Genomic DNA, 24,647 nt, shown 5'->3' on the forward strand with positions numbered 1-24,647 from the left:
TGCCATCTTCGGCTTTTGGAGGATAAGGCAACAGCATTGACAGCAATCTCTCGCTCGCTCACTTTATTTTTAATTGCTGTGAAGTAAGGGCGCGTGGGTAGACATATAAAGTATCCAACGAAGTCATTCCAATCCCGTCTATCCTGTAGCGAGCAACTGAATGAATTGAGAGTTTGGATTGATAGTACATCTTGCGAAGGCTTGTACAGAGAGTTAGTTATCTCGTTTTGAAGATTTACCGGACAGAATTTTCAACTCAATATCAGTCTAGATTTAGACAAGAAATTTCTTCAGTCTTTCATCATTTTATATGTATTATTTTTACTATATCATAACTTACATTATGAGAAAATGTCAAGCTTGATGAATAATCTAGTTACTCTAAAAAAATGAAATAATTTTTGGTTATATGTCAAAAATTTTACTTTTGTTGTCTCCAAATATGAATCCCGTTTCATTTCCTAGTCAAATACCTAGAACAATCAAAGATACAAGTTACGATCTCCACAAATTATTAGACGAGGCAGAAATATCCATGATCAAAACTATATTTGAACAAGAAGATGATAAAAGGATCAACAAGGAACAACTAAGAGAAGTTCTATGGAGAATAGCTAGTATAGAATATGATGATGATAAACAATTCGATAAAATCTTCGAAAAAATGAATCACACCTGGTAAATCAGTTGCGTGAATATTATGAAATATATTTGTGATTATATTTTTTCCAGTAATGGATTTGTGACATGGGACGAGTTCATCTCATATTTAATTTTAGGATTTGAACAACAAGAAATTAGTGTTGACTATAAAACATTGGATCCTCCAATTCCAGTTTCACCGACAATAGTAAAAAGTAATCATCGTTATAATATAAATAGAATAACGTTCTATCCCACAGTTAAACCGGACAGGTAATTTTATTCAATTATGACCTTGATTTCCTCAATTGTCATTATATTTCTTATATTCCCAGACACCAAAATTAAAAACTCGTTCATATTTGTTATTGAATAATTATTCTTTGTTAATAATAAACTTTTAAGACGACGAATACGATTTTAAGCCAACATAAAGTAGATGTGCATTGGTTAATGTTCATCGTTTCCTATAGTTTCTAAATCATCCTCATCACTTGGCACATTCATAAAATTAGGACTTTTCGGGAGCTAGAATCCAGATCATGGTCACCGTTCGGTAACTGATCGATTTAATCAAGTCGCAGTCATATGATATGATCCTTTCCACCCTGATAAATCAGTAGATTGTTTCTTTTGTTACTGAAGTTTTTTATACTATACATAAAAAAAGCTTATTGGTATAAAACTTTAGTGCAAAATGTGGGCAATTCGTTCAATTTCAATCATTACACATTTAGAATCTATTATACACCTGAATGAATGTCGAGAAATAAAGAACGCACAAAAAAAGTAGAACAAATCAGTACAGATCTTGTACATTTCAAATTTCCACAGAACAAGGCGTTTTGTGATTCAAATCTAGGTTTGGATCCGCCATTAGCTGATAGGGGATCTATCTAATGCAAAGTAATATTTTCCGAAAAGTTCAATTAATTATCAAAACAGACATATTATTTAACATTCCGCAGAACTCATGCTGAAATTACAGTGAGCGTCAAAATTTACAATACTTAAATTTATTTTAGTATTGTCATTTTTCCATTATCGTTTCTATTTCTTTTTACGTAAATCATTTAGCATTCTGCATAGATCTTCCCCCCTAAACACCATAGGTGGGCATCTAGAGCATAGAAATGTGATGGATAGTTGAATTTAGGACTTTTCATTCTCGAAAAGTTTTCTGCGTCAATGCTACCAATTGTCGAGTAGTGTGACTGGTAGCCCTGAAATGTTGCCACCGCTGGTTTTCAACCAAAAGTTCCTTGTACGATAAAACCATGTTTTACCTTCCTGGGTACTAGTGAAAGGTTTGCCGTCATAATACTCAATAAAATACGGACCAACTACAGGATGTGCGAATATTGCACAATTACACAATTGTTTGCTTATTAATATAACATTCCAAATGAATGTGAACCATTCATGAAATCTGGATCCTGGTACGATACAACATAGCTAAAAATTATAAATATATACTCCTAGCATCAATATCTTAGTTTGTCAGACGGTGCCAAATTTTTATTCGATACGGAAATCCACTTGTGTAATAGCCACCCAATATCTCCACTAGTTAGTATTAGGGCTTAAAGTCACGTGCCCACAGTTCTATTTCACTGATGTTTGCCTGTATTATCAACGGTCCCAGACGCCATTTGGTCAATGCCCTTCAAAAGGATTGCTTATTTACTCGCAGCTAGATTTTCGTTTGGCCAGCTGCAAAAAGGTTTTTGACTCTTCACGATATTTTTTCGTCACTAACTTCAAGCTTGGTCCACTTTCTTTACCATTTTAATACAAATGAAAATAATGCTCAACAATAACCATTTTTTTTTTCTCAGCGAAAGACCCTTATTAGACGAGGCAGTCAAGTTACGCAACCAGTCGCTAGTCTGGCTGTCGAATAGGGCAGTTAGTAGAGAATCCAGAAAATCACCATCTTTGAAAGAAGATGAAAAAGGAGGAAAATGCATAGCTCACTTCGCTGTTCACTATAGGTATATAAGGTTTGGTGAAGATGACAGTCAAGATGAGAGAAGAATTTTTGCTTCTTCTGTCGCTACACATGACAAAAAAAAGTCGAAAAGGAGAACAATGCATATATATCCAATCCTTTCTTTAAGAATATATTACACATTGACTACGTGGAGATGAAAATAGGTTTTTCACTTACTTTCGCTTGACGAAACTAAGTTTTTACGAGCCTCTTGTACACGTAATGCAAAATACCAGAAACAACGATTAACATCGTAGCGATACATACTCCCTGGGCCTGATTTGTGACTGAGAGAATTTCTTTGTGGCGGTGGGCGAATGGCTGTCCAATGTAATAAGATCTGTAAGTTACAAAGGAGCGCAACCAGACTGAGCAGCCAGTGGTTACCAGGTTTGACAAGCAGTTAAAGCGTGTCTGCGTGACTGTCTGCCTTGATATAATGAGCTCCATAAAAACCAATGCCCGGTGACGAGGTAAGCGACTGTTTACCCAACATGTGTAACATGGCTTCCTCGTCTAACAAGAGCCTAAGATACTACACTGTGATCATGTTCTTTGCACTAACAAAAACGTATAACATATTGCTACTCTTGTTTTAAAAAGCAGACATGCATATAATAATGATAGTAATTCAGTATGGCATACGGTTTTTTTTTCAAATTTCAACTTAGTTTGTCCAGTTTTACATTACAGTTTTGCCTATCAATGTACGCAACATACCTTTTTTAGACGACGCCATCTGAAAGTTGTTCGTTCTGTATTCATTTTCATCCCGAAAAGTGCGTTTTTAGTGTTCCATGTAGTTAAAGTGACAGTTCCGTACTGCAAAACACTTTCGGAATGCTCTGGAGTAGACAACTTCAATTTCCTTAAATGTGACTCTATCCACTTCAATGTTGACAGTTGACAGTTTCACTTCGATGATTTTGCATAACCTTAAAGCTTATTATAGATGACTCAATAACAAACAAGATTGAAATTGCTAACAGAATACTTTCTTCCACCACAAATACGAATCAATCAACAAATTCTATCGAAGACACAAACACATCTACAGAAATTCCATCAACATCTAGTAGAGATATACATATTCCGTCTGTATCCAATGCAATAAATATTAATAATTGTCCCGGAGGTACAATCAACATTACTTTTTGCAAATAATTAATAAATTAATATTGACATTGCAAATATCATTATATACATTATATTATTCAATAAATGAAATGTTTATAATTCTCTATTATTTATTTTCTTTCCTCAGTGTAATTGAAAAAGTTTTGCATCTTATGCGTCGTCTAAAAAATGTTGTGTACACCGCGGCTGAAATACTAATTTGTTGGACTCGTCCAACAAAGCAGCAGTTTCAGTCCTTGGCATACAAATAACTATTGCTTAATACGAGTATAATTATATTCATATATTTTTATGAATCTATTAGTTCCTGTCATTGAAATTACTAAACATAAACGAGAATCACATAAAAATGGTTATAAAATGAACTAAACAATATGAGATTGAAGCTATATATTTAATTTTAATGGTAAAAATAATAAAAGTTTAGTTGAATAGATGTTTGTACTAAGAACACCTGACAACAAAAATACCAGGTGTGTGAAAAAATACTATGAATTATTTCATCGGAAAAAAGTAAAGATACAATTTTCAAAGTACTGCCCTTGGCTGATAATGCTGTCATTTTACCATTAATTTCACGAAAGGTTTTTTCGAATGTGGGCAGTCTGTTTTAACCGAAAACTCGCGTATCTTCTTCTTTGCATGTCTTAATCGTTATCGATCTATGTTAGCTATCATACTGACTAACATAGCTTTATCAACTGATGAGCGAAATAGCTGATTTGATAATTTCCCGAAACATTGACGGATATTTTTTATTATATATCTTGCCTTACAAAGTGAAAAAGATTGTACATTACAGGGTTCCAAAGTATTGTAATTTACGTCGCTCTAAAGTGAGGTGGCCATAATTTTAAAACACCAATCCGAGTTTTGGTCAGAAAAATACTTTATATTGTAGAGCAGGGTTTATAATCATAACCACACAGATAATAATACAATTTTATTAGTTATATACAAAAAAGAAGTGATATTATTGAAAAAATAAAGTTTACAAATAAAAGATTTACAGAAAATCTTGTACGAAACTACTGATATTTATCAGAGGAATGAATAGCTTGTACTAACCATGTATTTACTTTGATGCCATAGTAAAACTGAGCATATCTTAAATTTATTCCGGCAACAGCATACATTTAATTGTTTCCACTTTTAATTTTGATTTGTTTGCAGTCGAGGAATTATTCATATAAGTGGTAACTCTTTCCACTGGTACATTAGAACCAGGCAGGTTAACGCACGGTACTTGTTTTATTTCAAAATATATAATAAATCAATGAGTAGTATTTGCATAAAGCAAAATTTGAATCAAACTTCTAAAGCAGGACATTTGGCTATCCTGACGACGCCAGGACATGTCACGCTAAATCTGGTCACCTTATTCTATACTGTTAACTAATTCTAAAGTTTTTCTCGTGTCCGCAAGAATCTCGGTGTGTGTAATTCTATTGAGTCAACTTATCTTTAAAATATGACGGTTTAAGTGAACTTTCTATCAGCGTCTGTGCCTCTGCGTTGAATAAGAGCACAGAAAAGACATAACATCATTAGACATCAATACTGCAAAGAATTTTTAATGAGTTTTATATGACTGACGCTTTTCTAGCTCGTGTCTTTACGTTAGGATACCATTTATTGTTTGTTACGGTTCCCAGGTACTTTAATTTTTCTACTTGACCTATTTGTACATTATTTAGGATGATTTATCCTTCTGGTATATTTTGTTGTTTAGCTATGACACGCGAATCGGAAGAAAAATTTGTTTCATTTGAAAATCAATGATTAGATACGATATTTCTAATTTTTCAATAGTCATTTGTGGTTTGTGCTTATTTTTGCACACTTTCATCTGTTTTTGAGTTGATTGGTTAACTCTATAATTAATTTAGATCAAGTACCTGGAACGACGGAAGTATAGTAACCTGCAGTCATGACGGTACAATCAACTATTGGTCATTGGATATGAAAATCGAAAGAACCGCAAAATCAACGTGCCCCTATCTTAAAGTACAAAAAACGAGCGTAACCGATATGGCGGTACTACCAGACGTCAGCGTTATCTGTACTTCAAGCAGCGAAAGGGATTTACGATTTTATGATACGTCAGCACGAAAATTTCGACTCCGAGTCATGATAGTTTCTATTCCATTCGCGATTACTGCGATGTATTATATTTTCGATAAGAATCTATCGGTACCTTCGAAACTAATTTGCGGGGATACATCGGGAAGCGTTAAAGTTATATTTATCGGTGAGACCATAGAGAAATATCTATTAATTTATTAAATAACACATATCAAACATACTGGTTTTTTAGATTCCGAAGCACGAGGTCCGTTTAAAAGTCAATCTGGTATTTCCTTACAGGAAGCAAGATATCATCAAGCTCTGAACGGAATTATACCTAATATGAGAATAACAGAAATAAATAACATACATTCGGATTTTATAAGACAAGTTTCGTATTATTCTAGCTTGCATAGTGTCGTGACTTGCGCACAATGTTTTAAAGGATTGCAGATAACGGATATTACGGATCAAAATAAATTTTACGTATTTAAAATTATCGGTAAGCGGCTTCCATTTTATTGCAACGCTTTATTTAACTCACTCTGTTTGTCGATTTGTTAAGATGAAAGTTTCTTGTCAAATTTTCACCAACTTTTAATCAGGCTATTGATTTGAAATTTGGCATACTTTTGATGTTAATACATGGCTCAATAAAAAAATTATTATAATATACAATAATATCAGAAGAATTAACTAAATTTTTCTATGAAACAGAATGTTCTATATTGTTCTTCTGTCTAGTATTTCAACTTAATTTTACAAATTTCGTGACTTTTTTTGTGAAATTTATGTGGTTCTCAAATATAAAATAGCTTAGATAGCCTAATGGTTCATGAGTGCGTCTTACAAACCTATAGTTGGTATATAGAATGGTTAATAATGAAAAAACTTTTGAGTTTATTCATTACAAACAAAAAAATTCATCGATTACCTGTTTTTAACAGAGGTATATAATGTATACACCAAAAACCAAAATAGACTGTTGCATTTCTGCGGCAAAGAATCTAGGATTTAGACTTTCCCAATTCGTGACTTCATCATCTAACTTGTCATACCAGCACCGATCAACTTTTGACGTTTTTGACGTTGTGGTTCGTCGTTTCAACTTTAAACCACGCAAAAAATGTGTGTGCCGAATGTACATTCTTGCATTTTATGAGAAACTTCATGACGAATTTATCGTTCCGTCTAAATTACTACGAGGGTGTTATTTTTATTCGTTTGGATCGTAAAAACTTTTTAACTTGAGTTAACTCAATTCTCCAAATTTTGTAATGATTTTTCAGTGATTGTAATATTTATATTAATCGTTGAAACCTAACCTAACCTAACCGTGTGGTGCAATTGGGCAATAAGTGCGTTAAATGGCACTTGGTTTAATCAAATTCGAATAGATATACAAACTGTATGTAGAATCATCGCTTATTTTATTTATTGTTGACCACCCCATCAAGAAAATAACATGAAAGAGTTTTCCATAACAATATTGTGATTGGATTTCATTTTATAGAGAAGTATGTAGGTTAGGTTAGGTTTCAACGATTAATTTAAATATTACAATCACTGAAAAATCATTACAATTATTTGATTCTTTAAACGCAAAAAAGTACCTGAAGGGATGATTTCCCGATATCTAGATGGATATCTAGATAATTACCCTATTTTTTGTTAAATAAATCATTTATGAGACCCTTCAGTCAAAAGTTTTAAATGTAAAATAGCTTAGATAGTTTAATGGTTCATGAGTACGGCTGTCAAGCTTATGGCTGGTAGATCAAATCTTAAATAATTTTTTAAATTGAGTTTATCCATTACAAATTATAAAATTTTTAACGAGTTCACTTCGTAAACGTTGTAATTAATTGAAATACTTGATTAGTACAAAGACATACTGGGTAACAGTATCTAAACCGATCCAAATAGGATCATTTCACAGACATAATTTGCTGTTTCTTTTTCTTCGTGAGCGAATCATCTTAAGTCTTTTATGCGTTCTCAGCCTTTTCATTAATTAAAATACTACGTCACTCTGTACTCTTCTATGATTTGTGTGAGCCTACTAAAGTGAACATACACGAGAACCCCGAATTCGAGAGAGTCACTTATCAGTATCAAAAAGAGTCGTGTTGAAAGAGGCGCGTGGATTAACTACTTGCGTTAAAGAGAGTTGATTTTCAATGAAAATTCAAGATTTAGTTGGTAAATTAGAGAAATAATATGACGTAGTGATAAGGTGGTGTTGTTTAAATTTGAAAGACAGTCGTGTAAAGATTAATAAGGAGCTGGAGCACTCATTACTTGTAAGCGTGTTGGGGGTGGATCAGAGGAATCAGCCTTCGTATTCGAATATATTATCCATTTCGAGGTGTTAATTCTACGATACATTAATTTCTTAAGAGCGTAGAACAATCATAATATTTCGGCATAAAATGTAAACTATAAGTATAATAAAATAATAATTTTTTCACATATAAGACATTCATATATTCATTATTATTTTTTTGAAACACAATCTATATTTACCAAAGTTGCACCATCAATTCATATTCATATATTCTGACCCAGGGGTCGGCAACCTGTGACTCGCGAGCTATAATCGGCTCTTTGGATGTGAAACCGCGACTCTTCAGTTCCATACGCAAATACTACAAATATTTAGAAATCGTTCTAAATTAGATTCTATCTTTCAGCGACTTGTACTCGGTTTTTATCACCTCCCCCGTGATACATGTCAAGAATTGCTTCATATGTACATCTGAAGAACTGTTTCGTGATTTCTAAAACCAGAAATCTTGTAAAAGATCAAATATTTGCCGTTATCCGCTAAAAAAGTACAAGCTAGAATAGCTAAAATGTCTTCTAATGTAACATATTTGCAGCTAGAAGATTTTCAACTTCTTCTGCCTTATCACTTGCTATCAATAAATCATGCGACATAAAAGATACGGAACAAGTTGCTCTTTTTGTCAGATTTATGTCTTCCCAAAGTCTAAGAGAAGAACTTCTAGGATATATATATATATATATATATATATATATATATATATATAAGATATACCAAATGCCATTAAGCTTATGGGGTAAATATTATAAGCTGAAGCCTTTTTTCATAAAGAAGAACATAGATATTCCCCTATTTCCTAAACTTCCAGCATTTTCAAAAAGAATATTAAATCATTGTGAATTTGACGTTGTTGGAATTATTTGTTAAGTAAAAGAGGTTGGACAACTGATAAAGCCAGAAGTATGACAGGAAAAAATAAAGAAGGAGCAGCAAAATTCTGTGTCACTGTTTAGTACACCATGAAGCGCTTTGTTGAGGTTATGAATTTGGTAATTAAAATCGTTAATAGCGTCTAATAGCGTCTTGTCAAAAGCACTCTACCGTCGCCGGTTCATAGATTTGATAAACGAAATGAAGACTTAGTATTTCCACTTCTTTCTTCATAATAAAGTGTAATGGTTTTCCAAAGGTGTGGTAAATTACTTCATTTTCAATTTTAAAACTAATATCGCGATGAAATCAGTTCAACTGTCGACACATTATCAAACTAGAGGTGAATTTGAGGACAAATTTGTGCAATTCAAAATCAACAAAACCATGCTAGCATAGCAAGTAAATCCTCTTAACACAAATCAAAGTTAGAAGAGGTGGAGGTCCTGAACAGCTCAACAAAAATGGAAAGCTTTGAAAGAAATGCCGCCAGCTATGGCTCTTATATTCGACGCATAGAATAGTCTTCCAGATTGCTTACAGTGATTAAATCATCTCTTGCATGAATATAATTAAAAGTTGCCGACCCCTGTTCTGACCTAAAGCAGCACGATCATATTTGATGACAAACGAAGCAGCGTCTTTCGGTTGAGTCTGATGACTAAATCGTTTGAAAAATTTTCTATGAAATTGACTCACTCGAGTTACATCAATATTTAAGATTTTGGAAAAATGTACGCTATTCTTGTGACGTTCTATTGATTATTACAATTTAATTGAGAAAATTTCAATTATTGAAGGTGGAGTTTGGAGTTTTACTGTAAGCGAATCTAATCATTTAGTTGCTACTGGAGGACCCGATCGTTTGGTAAGAGTATGGAATCCTTTTGTTCAGGGAAGACCAATTTGCACATTTTACGGTCACCGTACGGGAATTGTACAAATGCAATTTCAAGATTCAGGATCACGATTATACAGCCTTTCAAAAGATAAATGCATAAAAATATGGGACGTGGCAAGTCAAGAAATTCTTCAAACTTATTTAGAACTACCGAGTACTTTGGGTAACGATTTGACCTCTTTGTACAATCCGGAAAGTAGACAGTGGATTATTGCTAGTGTTTTGATCGCAACGGTGCCATTAAGTCCGAAAGAAAGCTCTGAACATACTGATGGTAACACTCATACTAGTGGTGTATCCGTCGTTTTGTTTAACAACTTATACCAGGTAATGTAATCGATATTTACTATATTTTTAATACCTATCAAAGGGTTCTTTCACACCAAACGAATCCGAATCAATCAGAATCACTCCGAATCAAGTTGAATCTGATTGACCAAGATTCGGCTTCGAGCGCTCTTTTTAAATGTGAAGGGACTCTTTTCCCGCCTTCAGACCGGACAAATCTGGTTCAATCAGGTTTGATTCGAGGTCGCACTTGATTCAACCTGTCAGATTCCTCGTCCGGTCAGTCTTGAATCAACAACCATACGAGATGGACGTGGAGTTATTAATTTTAAAAGTTAAAGAAAATAGTGTGATTTATGACGCCAGTGATAAAACTCACAGCAACAGAAATCTCATATCTTCTGTGTGGAGAAAAATTGGCGAAGAATTCAAACATTCCAGGTAAGAATTATTCAGGTTGATTCAGCTGGTGTGAAAGAGTGGAGATGACGAATCAGATTCAACTTGATTCGGAGTGATCCAGATTCATTCGGATTCGTTTGGTGTGAAAGGGGCCTAACAAAGAAGTACTAATTGTCGCTACTAAATAACTTATGTATGCCATACATTTCCAATGCACTTCCAAAGACGTTCCATACAACGCTTCCATTGCTGGAAGTCCTCTTCATTCAGCTAGTTTACAACTATTAATTCAAGCACTTGTCCTCTTGCAAATTTTGTACTGTTCAGCAACGACCTGATATTGGAAAATAGAAAATTGTCACAGAGGACGAAATCGGGTGTGTACAGTACGTGAAGTAACTTAATTAGGTCAGGTTAAGAATCATCGACATCCTATTGAATGTTGGCAAAGAATCTAGAATTTAGGCTTTTTCAAATAGTGTTTATGTCTTCTATCTTCTATTCAATGTTTTCGTCCATTGCAAACATTACATTGTCGAGCATCACCTCAATCTCAATATTTTGTTATTGAGGTACGAATAACACGAAGGTTGATACTTAAATTTTGAGATAAACAAATAAAAACAAATATTTATAATTGGACTCTTTTGCATACGTTTGAATAAATTTTCGAAGCTTTTTTTAAAATCCAAAATGTATAATTTGAACGCATCAACCGCTTCTTTAGGTGTCGAAAAACGGTGACCCATCAATTCCATGTTTTGACTCTTTAAAAACGTTTTGATTTGAACTGATGTCTGAGAGCTCGCTTTGTCGTGGTGGAGAATGATTCGTTTTTTGCAATTGTTTCCCCGATTTTTTCGAACACTTCTGGTCAATAAATGCTGATGTAGCATTCAGAATTGACCATTCTAGATTGCTGTGATGGAACGATGGCAACATGTCCAGTTATTTCAAAAAAAACAGGCGACCATTTGCTTCGAAGTGCTTTGTGTGCGAATAACTTTTATTAGATTTGGCTCGCTATGAAAAGTCCATATAGTCGATTGTTGCTTAGTTTCGGGTTCAAATCCATAGATCCGTTGTCTTTCACAATCATATAGACGTCTTTTGATGCAACGCGATTGAATTTTTTCATCATTTCTTTGCACCAATCGACACGAGCTTTTTTTGATCGATTGTCACATCATGCGGTATCCAGCGCGAACAAATCTTTTTGACACCAAAATGTTCATGCAATATTATGATGATTTCTGGCATAACATCCGATTCTGGATGACCTTCACGAAATTTATCCTGCAGCGAAGTGCGACCACGATTGAATTAGGAAAATCAGCGAAAAACTGTGGCTCGAGGAGGTGTTTTATCACCCAAGTCGAAGTAAGTTGATCGGCACGGTGATGCTGGTCGAAATTCATAGAAAATCATCGCACGAACATGTTAGCGATTCAATTCAATTTTTTGAACAAAATGTTTCAAGGATCTGTAACCAACTCAAATAGCACTCGTGTTAGTACGGTCATCACCATTATGTAGAGATGAAGCTCTATCCTATAGTACTCCAAAAAACCTGATTTAATTAATTGGATCATGGTCACTTCCGGACGAAATCCGCAAAAAGCATACAAAGTATGTCATCCCTAAAAATGTCTATGATGTGCTTGATCTGATTTAACTAGATTATAACGTGATATTAAAGCATCTGTAAGCATTAATGTGACTAGCTTTAATAAGATCATTTGGCCATGCTCAAAAGAAGGTTCTCATCAACTGGTGCTTTGGAATGTTGAAAATATTGAATTTGCATCAAAGGCTGTGTATAACATCGCACACGACCCTGGAACAAAAAAACCATCATCTTCCAAAAAGATTCAAATATAAGAAAAATTGTTCACGGATTATCTTCGAATGGTTATTCAGAGATCGTGGAAAAAATTCAGAATACGACAAAGAAGAAGTTGATCATTTTTCATTATCACAATTTATTGAATTGGCAACAAATACTCCATTTTTGTGCCCTCGTATCAAAAAGAAGTTCACAAGATGAACGATGAACAACCCTCGCAGTGAGTAGCCTAATTCAATCAACGGCTATAGTGAAACGAAGCAATCAAACTGAAGGCGAGAGAAGGGTCATCAAATATTGTATTACTAAATGGATACTAATTTCAGATTATCGTAACTTGCGGCTTAGATAGTTATATAATCGTATGGAACCCTTGGGATGGAAGACGTCTACTACTAATCAAAGATGCTCACACTGTTATGTTACATGGTGGAATTATGCCAGTTGAAATAACTGCTGCTACTTTCGATCCCGGCTATCAACGTTTATTAACTGGTGCACATGATGGTACCTTGAAAATTTGGAATTTCAATACCGGTACATGTTTGAGGAACATGAAAATTGATCAATGGTATGAAATACAATCAGTAATTTGGGTGAAAGGTAGGATTATGGCGATAGGCTGGAACAGACGAATTACTGAATTCGCTGATACATATGAAGCTGATTCCCCAGGTGGAGGATTCTGGTAATAATAAAATATAACTTTAACTGTTCTATAACTTCTTCTTTACAGCGGCAACCACTGGCAGAACAATATTCTGAAGTATATTAATGTTGAAATGTGATTTCTATTAGTTTCAGTTTAACTGCAAACACATTGTAAATGTTTTAACTCGGCTTAGAAATTATGACAATTTCGGGGTTGCCATATGCTACTATTTCAAGCCCAAAGCGACTATGATGAGTTTGTTCTCATAAAACAGTCGAGAAGTAACTATATGGTGGGTCATAAATTTTGGAACTTTTGGAGTTAGCAGATCGCTTTAAGGGAGAACAAAGCGCATTCCGTACAAAACAATTTTATAAAAACGATGGTTCTCGTATCATTATTCACCGTCTATTTGGTTAAATCGGCTTCGTAGTGAATCTATGCGGGACGATCAAGTTTACTACGCGCAAATGTTCAGATGCTTTGGTGATACAACTTCGTTATCGAATATTTTAATTATACTTGAGCCTGCATCCGTTTAAGAAATAGTTAATGCAATAATGAAGAGGAATGATTTAATCGAAAAAAATCTTGATACGATGTTCGAGCGTTTTAGCAGCTTTAAAAACATTTTGTTTTGGGATGAAGCCTACCTCCTTTCAAATGGGTAAATCAAATCAAACTGCATAGTTTGGAGTGGAGAAAAGCCAAAGACATTCACGTTTTCCAAAAGTATTAACTATGCAGAGTATGTGATAATGCACCCAGATTATGATCAACCACACTTACATCATTTTGAGAGTTACAATAATAGAACAAGATGGCGAAACTTATCGTACGTCAGTAGTTTGAGAAATGTTTCCAAACAAATTTATTTTGATCAGAGGAAATACTCCTTGACCTCTACATAGTATTATAGGCATTTCTATAGTTTTATTTATATGTTTTCAAATCTTCTATTTCAAAATTAGTTTTTTAATTATTAAATAAACTAATTTTGAAATAGAATAGATCTAAAATCAAGAAGATTTAAAAACATAAACATGTCAAAAGGTCTGAGAAATTACAGAAGTTTTATTTATATTTAGACAATTATTTTAACACTGTAGACTACTAAAAACAACTACTTTTCTTCGCGTTTTCCAGTGGCAACTCTACAATATTTGGTCACAGACCTATTGCTTAAGCTTATCCATATTGTGAATTATTTGTGTGTAATGTTTTTCCATTTGATGCTGGAATATTCTGAAATATTTTTGAAATTTGATTCTAGCGATCAAATTCGTTTCTATAGTAGCACTCATAATATTTACTTGATGTTTCTGGGAGAAACGGTCATATAATAAAGGATTTTAACATTTAGCAAAAATTGGGATCTTCAGCACTCCGAAGATGTGAGTTGCGCCGTAGTTAGGATACCAGAAGCTATAGCTACTAGTTCATACAATGGAGAATTGATTTTATGGAGACTAGTAACTGGACAACCATACAAGAAATTTAATGTATCAAAACCAAATGTGAGGATAAAAATAGATTATCAATTGGTGAAGGTAAAAGATAAGTTTCACGACGATACCCCTTCTAGAAAAGTAACTTCAATACCACAAAAGATAAGAACTTCGATTATACCACGTCTGTCGATGGATTCGCCTTTATCAGGTAATTAATAATTCCTAGCATCTCTCTGTTACTTTTAACATGAGTAAAAATTTAATGACATATTAATTTTAATGTCAACCAACTCTGTCAATTCCAATACGATGAATTACAATTAACATGACTGTTGCAATGGATTTTCACTCTACTTTTTCTGAAGGCTCAAGGTTTGAGATGTACAAGAAAATTTCAAAAAGGAGATTTAAATATTTCCTCGAGAGTATTTCCACGCAACCCCTAAGTACGTTTCAAGGCCAAAAAAATTTCCAATTACTTCATCATTAACACACTGATTATACTACGTCTACACTAAAACTTCCAATTACACAGTTGGACTTGAGGGAAACAATTCAGGTCTCTGAAGACGTGAACTTGGTTATCGAAACGCGCGTAAGATAGTGTGATTGTGAGTGTTGGTGTAGTGGTATTGTAAACAGTGTGTTCAGTAGGAATATCACTAATGATTTCCGAAATTACAACTCATTACAAAAGGAAGGCAACGAAGAAGAACAGGCAAAAAGTTAGATATTACATCAAAGGGAATTTATATTAAAATCTCTACAAAGAAACATACATATAACAGGCATTCAAGTTACAGACTAATTAAGTTACCTATAGGTTAATGAGATGGTCCAGGCACTGCAAAGCTAATTAATGTTCAATTCATCAATCAATAATTATTATCGCAATACTAGAATTAAGATCCAAAAAAGGAAGATCTTTATTTAAAAAAGAAGTACTCCTAATCATCTTCTTTCTGCCTCTAAACATTGGAATGTCCTGGTTTGTGTCTCAGGACTTCTACAAAGGGATAGCAATAAAATAACTAACGACCTCGTTTAAGATAATTTCAATGTTATATCTTGTTAGAGTCGTAATCATTGGGTATCATAACAAGAGCGAAGAGGTGTTGTTGAGTACAAAAATGAGAATTTGTAAAAGATAATCTATTTAACTACAAAGATTATTTGTGAGAAGGCTTGTCATATTCAATTTGACTCTCCAATAAATGAAAACAATGACAATGATGACGAAACGTGATATTGAACAGATTCTCGTCATAACGGCCCTAATAATACATCTCTAAATTGGACCATATGCAAATCCCTTCAGCGTATAAAAATGTTGGGTTATGTTTTGTTATGAATAATTTTGAATCTTACATTTATTATAAGGAAAACAACCGAAGCGTCTCAATTCTATGCTACAACATTTCGAAAAGAGAATCTGATTGTTTCGTGAGATCATGGGAATTGTAAACGTTACTTGAATTGCTTACCAATATTCTAGTTACATTCTAGTAATAATATTGATTCTTTTCCTGTGAGTATTCTCAAAATTGTGGGATCGAATTTGCATGGAAAGTCAAGGAATTGAAATGTTTCTCACGTACTTTTGAATTTTTTGAAAAGCGATATTTCCAAAAACATTTATCTCGAACCCATAGATTGAAAAACGATAACAAAAATCTCCTAGTTAGTACAATGAATTATTCAAATGTCTTACTTGATTCTATTAGTTAACGGATAGTGTAGCACGTAGTTTAGCATTTTCGAGTTCGTGAAATCCATTTATCGAAGTTCCAGATTTCGAACATTAGGACTGGGTTTGAGAATGAAGCCAAATATTTTATTTTGGAGGGCTTGACAGGAGAGGGGAATGACGTACAATGAAAAAATCAAAAATAATGGTTTTTATTCATACAAATTTCATTCACAGTTTTATTTTACTTTCGATTATATTATTAGTTTACTTTAGGTTAGGCTATTTTTAGCGCCCATAAGTCAGGAAAAATATATTGCTCTAATGAACAAATGGAACTGAGGTTTCCAGTTTACAAAGCCGAGGAATAGGTCGAACAAGTAGTAGAAGTGATATTTTTCGACATTTGGTACCTCGAAAAATGGATTCTGCGATCAAAAACGCCAAATTGAATATTTAGATTGTATTTCAACGCCAAACAGATATTCCGAACAGATTTAGACCTGAACATTCTCTTTTCTGTTCTGTTGTTCTATTGTTTCTAATAAGTACGGTATTTCAATATTTTTTCGTCATACATAGTATTGTAAACATCCCGACGAGGTGCCTCAAACGTGCGATACTTTGGGATTTCAAACCTCTTTAATAGCAAGAAAATTAAGTTGACTGAACCTGATTCAAAAAGAAAAAGGCAGGAAACGACAAAAAATAAAAAAAAAACATTTTTAAACTGCCACCAGATTCGTTTTTCCTTTGGAATCAATATAAATGTGACAATTCGCTGTTTGTTGATATACAGTGTGCGTACGTAAAACGTACGTCAGCTGTGCGTTGAAAATAAGCTGTATACATAGGTTCTAATTCGAGTGAATTATTTTTCAATTAATTATCTTGTAGGTCCCGGTAAACATACCGCAAGAAAATTGAGAGATAGAAGAGTTTCTACAATTATAGTACCCGATGAAATGATCCATCTTAAGAAATTAGCCGTTCACACAATGTTATTTTTGAATGCTAGAAAAACCGACCCGAAAATAGGGACATTACTTGTCGCTTTGGAAAACGGGAATATCCAAGTTTGGAGTCACCACATTACAGGAGGATATATCACACAGTTTTCTGCTATACATAAAGCTGGTGACTATGTTATATCTATGACCACAGATGAAGAAAATCATTTCTTATTCACAGGTAAAGAAGAATCTACATTCAACATGAGTTTGTGATATCGACTACATTTAATTGTCAAATACGACGGTCAGTTTTGAAGTAAGAAACGAAGTAGTAGTAACAGAAGAAAATTTTCATTTCAACGTGGATTGTATTACAAAATGTGATTTTTCAACATAGTTACCATTAAGATTTTTAACTTGGTGTTGTTTTGTTAAATAGTAACACTGTCATTTTGATGGGGCTTGTGAATTTTTACATGCAAATTTTTATTCCTAACAATCAAATTGGGTAATATCAAGCCTTGATAAATCAACGAAAATTCTTTCATAATTCGAGTACTTTTAACTTCCAGTTCATTGCACTTAATATTAGTTTTAAAAGATTTCACATTTCAATGATTTTCTTTATCTATTTTTGTTCTCTTTTCCCATTCTTTCTAAATCTTCTCTACATGCTTCTATCCATTTTTCCTTTTCGCTCCTTCTTCCCTTAACAAGGATCTTTCCACCCAACTGTCTTCGTCCATTCTTTTTGCTCATATCCCATCTCAGTTTGACCACACAGTACTTTGATCTCTGCGTTCGTTCTCTTCTCCTCTTGTTTTCCTCTTGCACTCCTATGGAAGTCCTCTTTAGTAACAGTCTCTCCCATATGTTTATTTTTGTTTTCTTCTCTTTGTTCATGATGCACTGCCATACAGCACCGTTGGTTGTATAACTGTCTCGTAAATGCGTAACTTGGCGGCTCTTGAAATATATTTTGATCCTAATAGTCCTCCTAGGGCTCCAAACTGAAATCAGTTGACAAAGCTACTCAAGATTTCATACGTAGGACAATTCATAGTTTATATAAGGAGAACAGGGCTGCGACATTGGAAGTAATAGGTCAAAAGGTAGCAGATTATCCAAAATACAATTATACCAGTTTGGAAATATTGCATCAAGTTTTGTCAGCATGTAGTTTTAAACACAAAAAAAACTGAATAAACGGATGACAATAACCGAATCGATAGTTCAATGGCGAGAAGATTATTGAAAGACTACCGAAGTTCTAATAGACACATAATTTATTTAGACAGTTTCGTGCCTAATGCTTTATTAATATCTGCTAAAAAAATTAAAAACTGTGCAGTTGATTATCAGTAGAAGTAATGAAGTATTTATAAAAATAGTAAATGTATAAAATGAGGTATCTACCACTATGGTAGATCAAACAAAATTGTTGGCAAGCGTTTCGAACCAGTTTTTATAATCTGCAATTGATATAGGAAAAACTGTACTAAAAATAACGTGATAATATAAGTAACCATAAAAATGACATCGTTGTGATTCAAAACAATCAAGGGTAACGCTTTATCTTCACATTGTTATTTTATACAAAAAAAGTCATACAAATGGACTCCAAGCTATTTAAAAAAAATAACTACTCTCTTAGTATATCGAATAGAAATCAAAATGCAATATTTTAGGAACAACTGTTGGTTATATAAAAATCTGGCTGTTGAGAAATTATTGCGTTCTTGAAGAAGAAAAAGAACACATCTGCATGCCTATGTACCGATTGAGGTTTCCCTTCATGTGGGGAGATAGATTTGTTGGAAGGGCCAGAAGGATGCAACGTAATCAACCATTTCCCATACTTTTAAGTAGCTTCAAAGGACATTCTATGCCTGTATCTGGTATACTGTATATCGATAAGTGTGAATTAATTGTAAGGTTAGTCCTAATAAGTATAGAAAATTATTTCACTTCCTTAAACTTTTATTTTGACCATATTTTGTTCTTTAATAGAGACTGTGCTAGGCAGAACGCTCCTTCTATTTCCCTTTAAAAGGAATTTGGTAGAACATCTTTTAGGACTAACGTCAATCAGTTGGGATTTTCAATTCGGTTTCTTAAAGGCAGAAATTCAATTACCATTATCAAATCAGAATATGAACTTCTGTTTTTATCAAGGAATTAATTGAATCCATCTCTTTTATTGACAAAATTGACAGAATTAAAATTGTTCTCAATTCTTGTAAAGCATCCCATTCATAGAGGTATTATTAAAGATAGAAAGAGCGGTATCTAAGTGAAATTACTGACGTTATTTCTTTTTCTCTATAAGCAGTTCGAGCCTACTTAAACAAGCTCCCATACCTCTCCCTTTATCTCTAATTTTACCTCAAGATTCTGGCTCCTCTATAGTTCCATTTACCTGTGATGATATAAACTATCTAAAACAGAATAGGAATTTGATAAACATGTTTCATATATAGTATTTATTTTTCTAAATTCTAAAAACACCAGCTCTTGTTCCATAAAATGGAGGCAAATATATGTAAAGACTTTAAGACATTTTTAAAAAAATATCAGATCTCACAGATGTTGTGTTATGACCAAAAACCGCTTGGTCTAACACTAGGTTTTGTTATAACATTGCGCCAACGTCAAGCCTTTCATAAAATAATAAATTGCCTAGCAGTCAACATCATATCGATGTTGCATCTCTGCTACTAGTTTTTTTTGGCGACATGCATACACGGAATTGGTTGCAGACGGTAGCATTCTGTCTTTTCTCTAGAAGTTGAAAACTAACTTCAATTTGAATAATCTACGACGTTGGTTAGGTGTAGTCGGAAGTTGCAAAAGTACTATTTGTGATTAAAAACCCTTTTTTATCTTTTTAGAATCATTAAAAGCAGCTAGAGGAATTAAGAATCGTTCATGGTCGTGCAAGATCGTTTTGTCTTTAGTCCTTTTAGATGTTTTGCTACTTTCTCAGCCAAAGTAGAAGTGTTATGAGGGGGTTTGCTACTGGAAGCATAAATTATAGATTCCACATGATTTAAATTTTGCTCGAGTGGAAGTGATGATTATGTACATATTTTTAAATATTCCTGTCAACTTATAAGTTGAATTTTAATTGAATTTGATTGAATTGTATGCTATGGAGTATCACCATACATTCTTTTCCACCAATATATCACAAAATATTTTTTCATAAAGGTGTTTAGGCCGTTTTTTGTACAAAAATTAAAGCAATATTTACATACATACATACATTCATATTCGATGTCGATGTCGTCTTGTTTAACAAACATCCCACTTAATTTAGGCGTTGGAATTGAGAGGTTGATATATAATATAAAATGTTTTTTAGTTGTAGTGCTGATTTTAGTAGTCGAATGTGGACTCTCGGAGGAAGGTATTTGCAAACTATAGGAACTTTCAAGCCGTGGAAGCCTCTTTCATCAGAAGAACCCGTTGATACTGATTTTGAATTCGATATCCCTCCAGATATTAAAAAAGTAGCAAGCTCGACCACCCTAAGGGTAGATTATATAATTATTAGTAGTACTATTTGTATCAATCTAAATCTACTGCAATCAAACAATCACTATTGTACATACCGAACTAAAAGAAATAACAATAACGCACTACGAGGTGATTCTACATAATATACTAGTTTCTATACGACAAGTTCATTTCATCACTTTGTATGACTATAAAAATGAGTGAAAAATAGATCAATTTAATCATGCACTAAAAGTATTCTTCCAGTTCGATTTTTTGAGATCCTTGTTAATAAAGGAGTAAAAATTTTAAGACCTTGAGAAAATTATTCATAAGATTCATAATTGTCTAATACTTTTTCTCGTGGAATGCAAGTAAATTAGGATTCATTACTTGTCTTCCGGTTTGTTTCAAATGAATCCTTTTATATTCTTTATTCAATATTGGGACACGACTGACCTTCACCGATTTTCGTACTAGATTCGGCTTTACAATTGCAATAAACCATGCTTAATTTACTGTATAGAATATATAAAAAAGCAAAACAAAAACGAAACGTAAAACATTTTTCCTTACCAACAACTATCGAATTATTTCTATAAATATGATATTAGTATAATTCATAAAGGACAAAATACATTATCCATTTCACTAAATTTTTATATATTAACTGCCTTGTACCAATTGTGACGCTGTCTACTTAGGGCAGACATCTCAGTATTTAGAAAATAGAATAAACGATCATCAATACGATAAAAAAATAAAACTGCATTAACGAATCAAAAAAACATAAATTCAATTATTAGGATTCAAAAATTCTTGGAACGGAATCTAATACACGAAAAGGAGATTTTTTAAAAACAGAAAAAATACCTAAATAATTTAAGTAAAATCTGTAGCTCTATTTTGTAAATTATAATAATACTACGAATAATTTAATTGACTACTGCTATATATTTGAGACGTAAGGATTAGGGAAAAATTAATTTTTTCTTTTAGATTCAATTTCTATTTTGATTTTATTCTTATTTATTTTTATATTGATGATGTAGGTGATCTCTTCTATCCCTACATCATTCCATGCGAATCTTCCATTGCTTGAAAATGTCTTTTTCTGTCAGTTCCTTCTGCACTTTCCTTTTAATGCAAATTTCACCTAAAGAAAAAGGTAGACGTCGCACGGAGCAAGATCCGGCGAATAGGATGGGTGGGTCTAGCTCTAGGATGTTGTGCTTGGTTAGGCACCTCTTGATGCATTTTGGCACACACTTTTCGCAATTTAAAATTGGCATGTGAAATTTGCCGCATAATTCCAATACATTCAGCAATTGCATTAATACTTAGCCGAACATAGGTTCGAACAAGATTTTTTCGATATTCTCATTCATTTTTAACGTAGAATATGAATCATCTCGGTCATCTTGAAAACGCCTAAGCCAATCAAAAATACATGGATGTGACAAACATTTCCACTTATAGGTTTTCAAAGTTGTTGTTTGGAAATTTCACAAAAATAGAACAACGAATTTTTATGAGATTTCAATCATTTTTACGGCAAAACAGAAAACAGCTTATATACAAACAAAGGAGACGGCTACACTGGTTTGTTTAAAGACACAGTAGGTATCGCAAAAGTCGGTTTTAAACTAAATAATCGACGGTCGCTAACCTTTAGCCCACGCGTACTTTTTTTGTAGCGTTCTCGTTACTTAATAGCCACATCTCGTATAATCACAAATGTTAATATTGATGATTATAGGCAGAGGCTAAAGAAGTTGATTGTACTTGTTTTCGATTTTCAACAAAATATCAGTATCGAATTGATCAAAGCATATAGTTTTTGTAAGAGCGAATTTATTGTGGATTTCAATGACCCTAAATTTGAAATTCGCACAGAAAACGGAACTCAACTTTTGATGAAGATCTCGTTTATCGAGACAATTACTTCTGAATATTCCACTTGCGTAAAAAACGTTTTCACCATTTTTATTATGTAATTCTTGATAAAAACTATGGAACATCATCAAGTTTAAATGATGGAACGATCCACCTTCTTTCCGTTATGCCCTTGTGCCTAAATAAAACTAATTGGCATATTTTTTTTAATACCCTTTCTCAGTATTATCATATCAAAATGAATCAGCAACTTACAGCTAGCTTACATTATTACTCCATAACTAAGGTCTTGCTCAACAACATACTCATCATTTTTTACACTAGTCAACATATACTTCAATCTGATAACATCACTTCGAAAGATCCTCTTGAGCTTTTTCGCTATTCCTGCAGTGTCAAGGAGTTTGATTACTTCAACATTGGTATCATGATGAAGTCGCAGTTCATACATCCTGGTGGATTTGAATATAGTTTTGTCAACAGTACCATACACTGAAGAGAGTGAACTGTTTCTAATTGACATCCAAAGTGTATTTGTTAAATGCTTATTTAAATGTTGTAAATAACATCACTATTAGTACAACATATCCTTTTCAACAAACTACTTTCCAAAGCTTTATTTTTCCAGTTAGCCGTGAGTGAATACAGCATTTGGACTCAGAAATATCGGCATTGGTTTTTTCGTGGTAATCTTTGGTAGACTTTCACACAAAGACAAGCAAATCATACTTCATCGTACACATTATGGATAAACGACGAATTTTGGAGACTTCAAACTCATTGATACGATACGTTTTTTTTTAATTGAATCGTTTGAAATACTGACTGACAACTTTTGGAAACTGCCAAAAACTGGCGCAGTGGAAATCTAATCATTATCGAATTAAAAGTTTCTTTTCAATAGGTTTTATGTGGTGGTTCATTCCCTAAAAGGTTAACTATAAAACAACTAAAGAAATTGCAAGAAAAAGATCACGTCGATATCGATGCAAACAAAATTTATGGAAAAGCTTTAGAGGAACCTATTCTTGGACATTATTTCAATATTTCTGAAAGAACCGTAAAACCTAGAAAGATCGAATTCGATACTTCATTTTCTTACGTAAGTGGTACCTTAATCAATAATGAGAGAGATAAGCCCACATACAGATTATATAAATTTTATTTTTTTTTGCAGATTCCAGTTTTTCAACATTTGATTACTCCACCACCAGTACCTATCGAAAGAGAAAAAATTGGTATAGATTTGCCACAAGAAGAAACGAAATGATATATATGAGTGCAAAATTTTTTACATATCATTTTATATATTATATTTTTATCTAAAACGACATATCAGACTCTGAAATGAAAACTTTTCTTTTAAACAAGTAATTTTTCTATAACTGTTCGTGAACCACATATGAAAAAATTGCGTAAATAAGTTAAAAACTAGATTAGAAATTGAATAAACGATTAATCTAACTGCAAATAGCTTTTTTATTGATACAAAAAAAGAAATATAACAAAATATCGCACACGTGCGATAATTAACCAAAATATACATCAAGTTACAAATTTTGGGATTGAAATAATAATTATAAAAAATTTAAAAGGTGCAGAAACAAATATGGAGGCGCCCGCACTAGCAGAATGGAGAAAACGTATGTTGAAAGATGCCTAATCCAAAAGATCGTTAAGAATAACATATACAAGGTGTTTCTAAACTCATGCGACAAAATGCAGAAGGTGATGGATCTCTAGCCAAAATACATAAACGTAGCCAACGTGTTAAGAATTGTTCAGAATTTATCATGTATCGTATCTTACTGTTTTACACTCAATTTATTGAAAAAATTATAAATTGTGATGTTTATTTTTTTGTCTCTGCAGCTACTGGTTTTGGAAAAAAATTAAGAATAAAAAATATTCCACCCATATTAATTTTCATACGAATGAATTTTGTCGCATGAATTTAGAAACATACTGTATAACATATCTGAACAATAAGATCTATACATTGTATAAATGTAAGAGA

At 33.1% G+C, this 24,647-nt stretch overlaps 1 protein-coding gene across 1 annotated transcript; it reads left to right on the forward strand.

Moving 5' to 3' along the window:
* Positions 1 to 403: 403 nt before the first annotated feature.
* LOC130899929 (WD repeat-containing protein on Y chromosome) lies at positions 404 to 23,963 on the forward strand. The gene is made up of 12 exons (XM_057810122.1): positions 404 to 678; positions 733 to 915; positions 5,662 to 6,023; positions 6,090 to 6,341; positions 9,857 to 10,284; positions 12,820 to 13,181; positions 14,509 to 14,804; positions 17,181 to 17,474; positions 18,925 to 19,171; positions 20,601 to 20,772; positions 23,535 to 23,732; positions 23,808 to 23,963. Exons 1-12 carry the CDS (start codon positions 410 to 412, stop codon positions 23,898 to 23,900), a joined length of 3,156 nt encoding a protein of 1,051 aa, XP_057666105.1. The 5' UTR covers positions 404 to 409; the 3' UTR covers positions 23,901 to 23,963.
* The last annotated feature ends 684 nt before the right edge of the window (positions 23,964 to 24,647 follow it).

The sequence above is a fragment of the Diorhabda carinulata genome, chromosome 12 (assembly GCF_026250575.1).
Source record: "Diorhabda carinulata isolate Delta chromosome 12, icDioCari1.1, whole genome shotgun sequence".
NCBI classification, from domain to species: Eukaryota; Metazoa; Arthropoda; class Insecta; order Coleoptera; family Chrysomelidae; genus Diorhabda; species Diorhabda carinulata.

Excerpts from the sequence above, each read along its gene's own strand:
- LOC130899929 (XM_057810122.1), top strand. The coding sequence starts at position 410 with ATGTCAAAAATTTTACTTTTGTTGTCTCCAAATATGAATCCCGTTTCA. Across the intron at positions 6,024-6,089 it reads CGTTAAAGTTATATTTATCG|ATTCCGAAGCACGAGGTCCG; the intron begins GTGAGACCATAG and ends CTGGTTTTTTAG. Across the intron at positions 14,805-17,180 it reads GATGGATTCGCCTTTATCAG|GTCCCGGTAAACATACCGCA; the intron begins GTAATTAATAAT and ends ATTATCTTGTAG.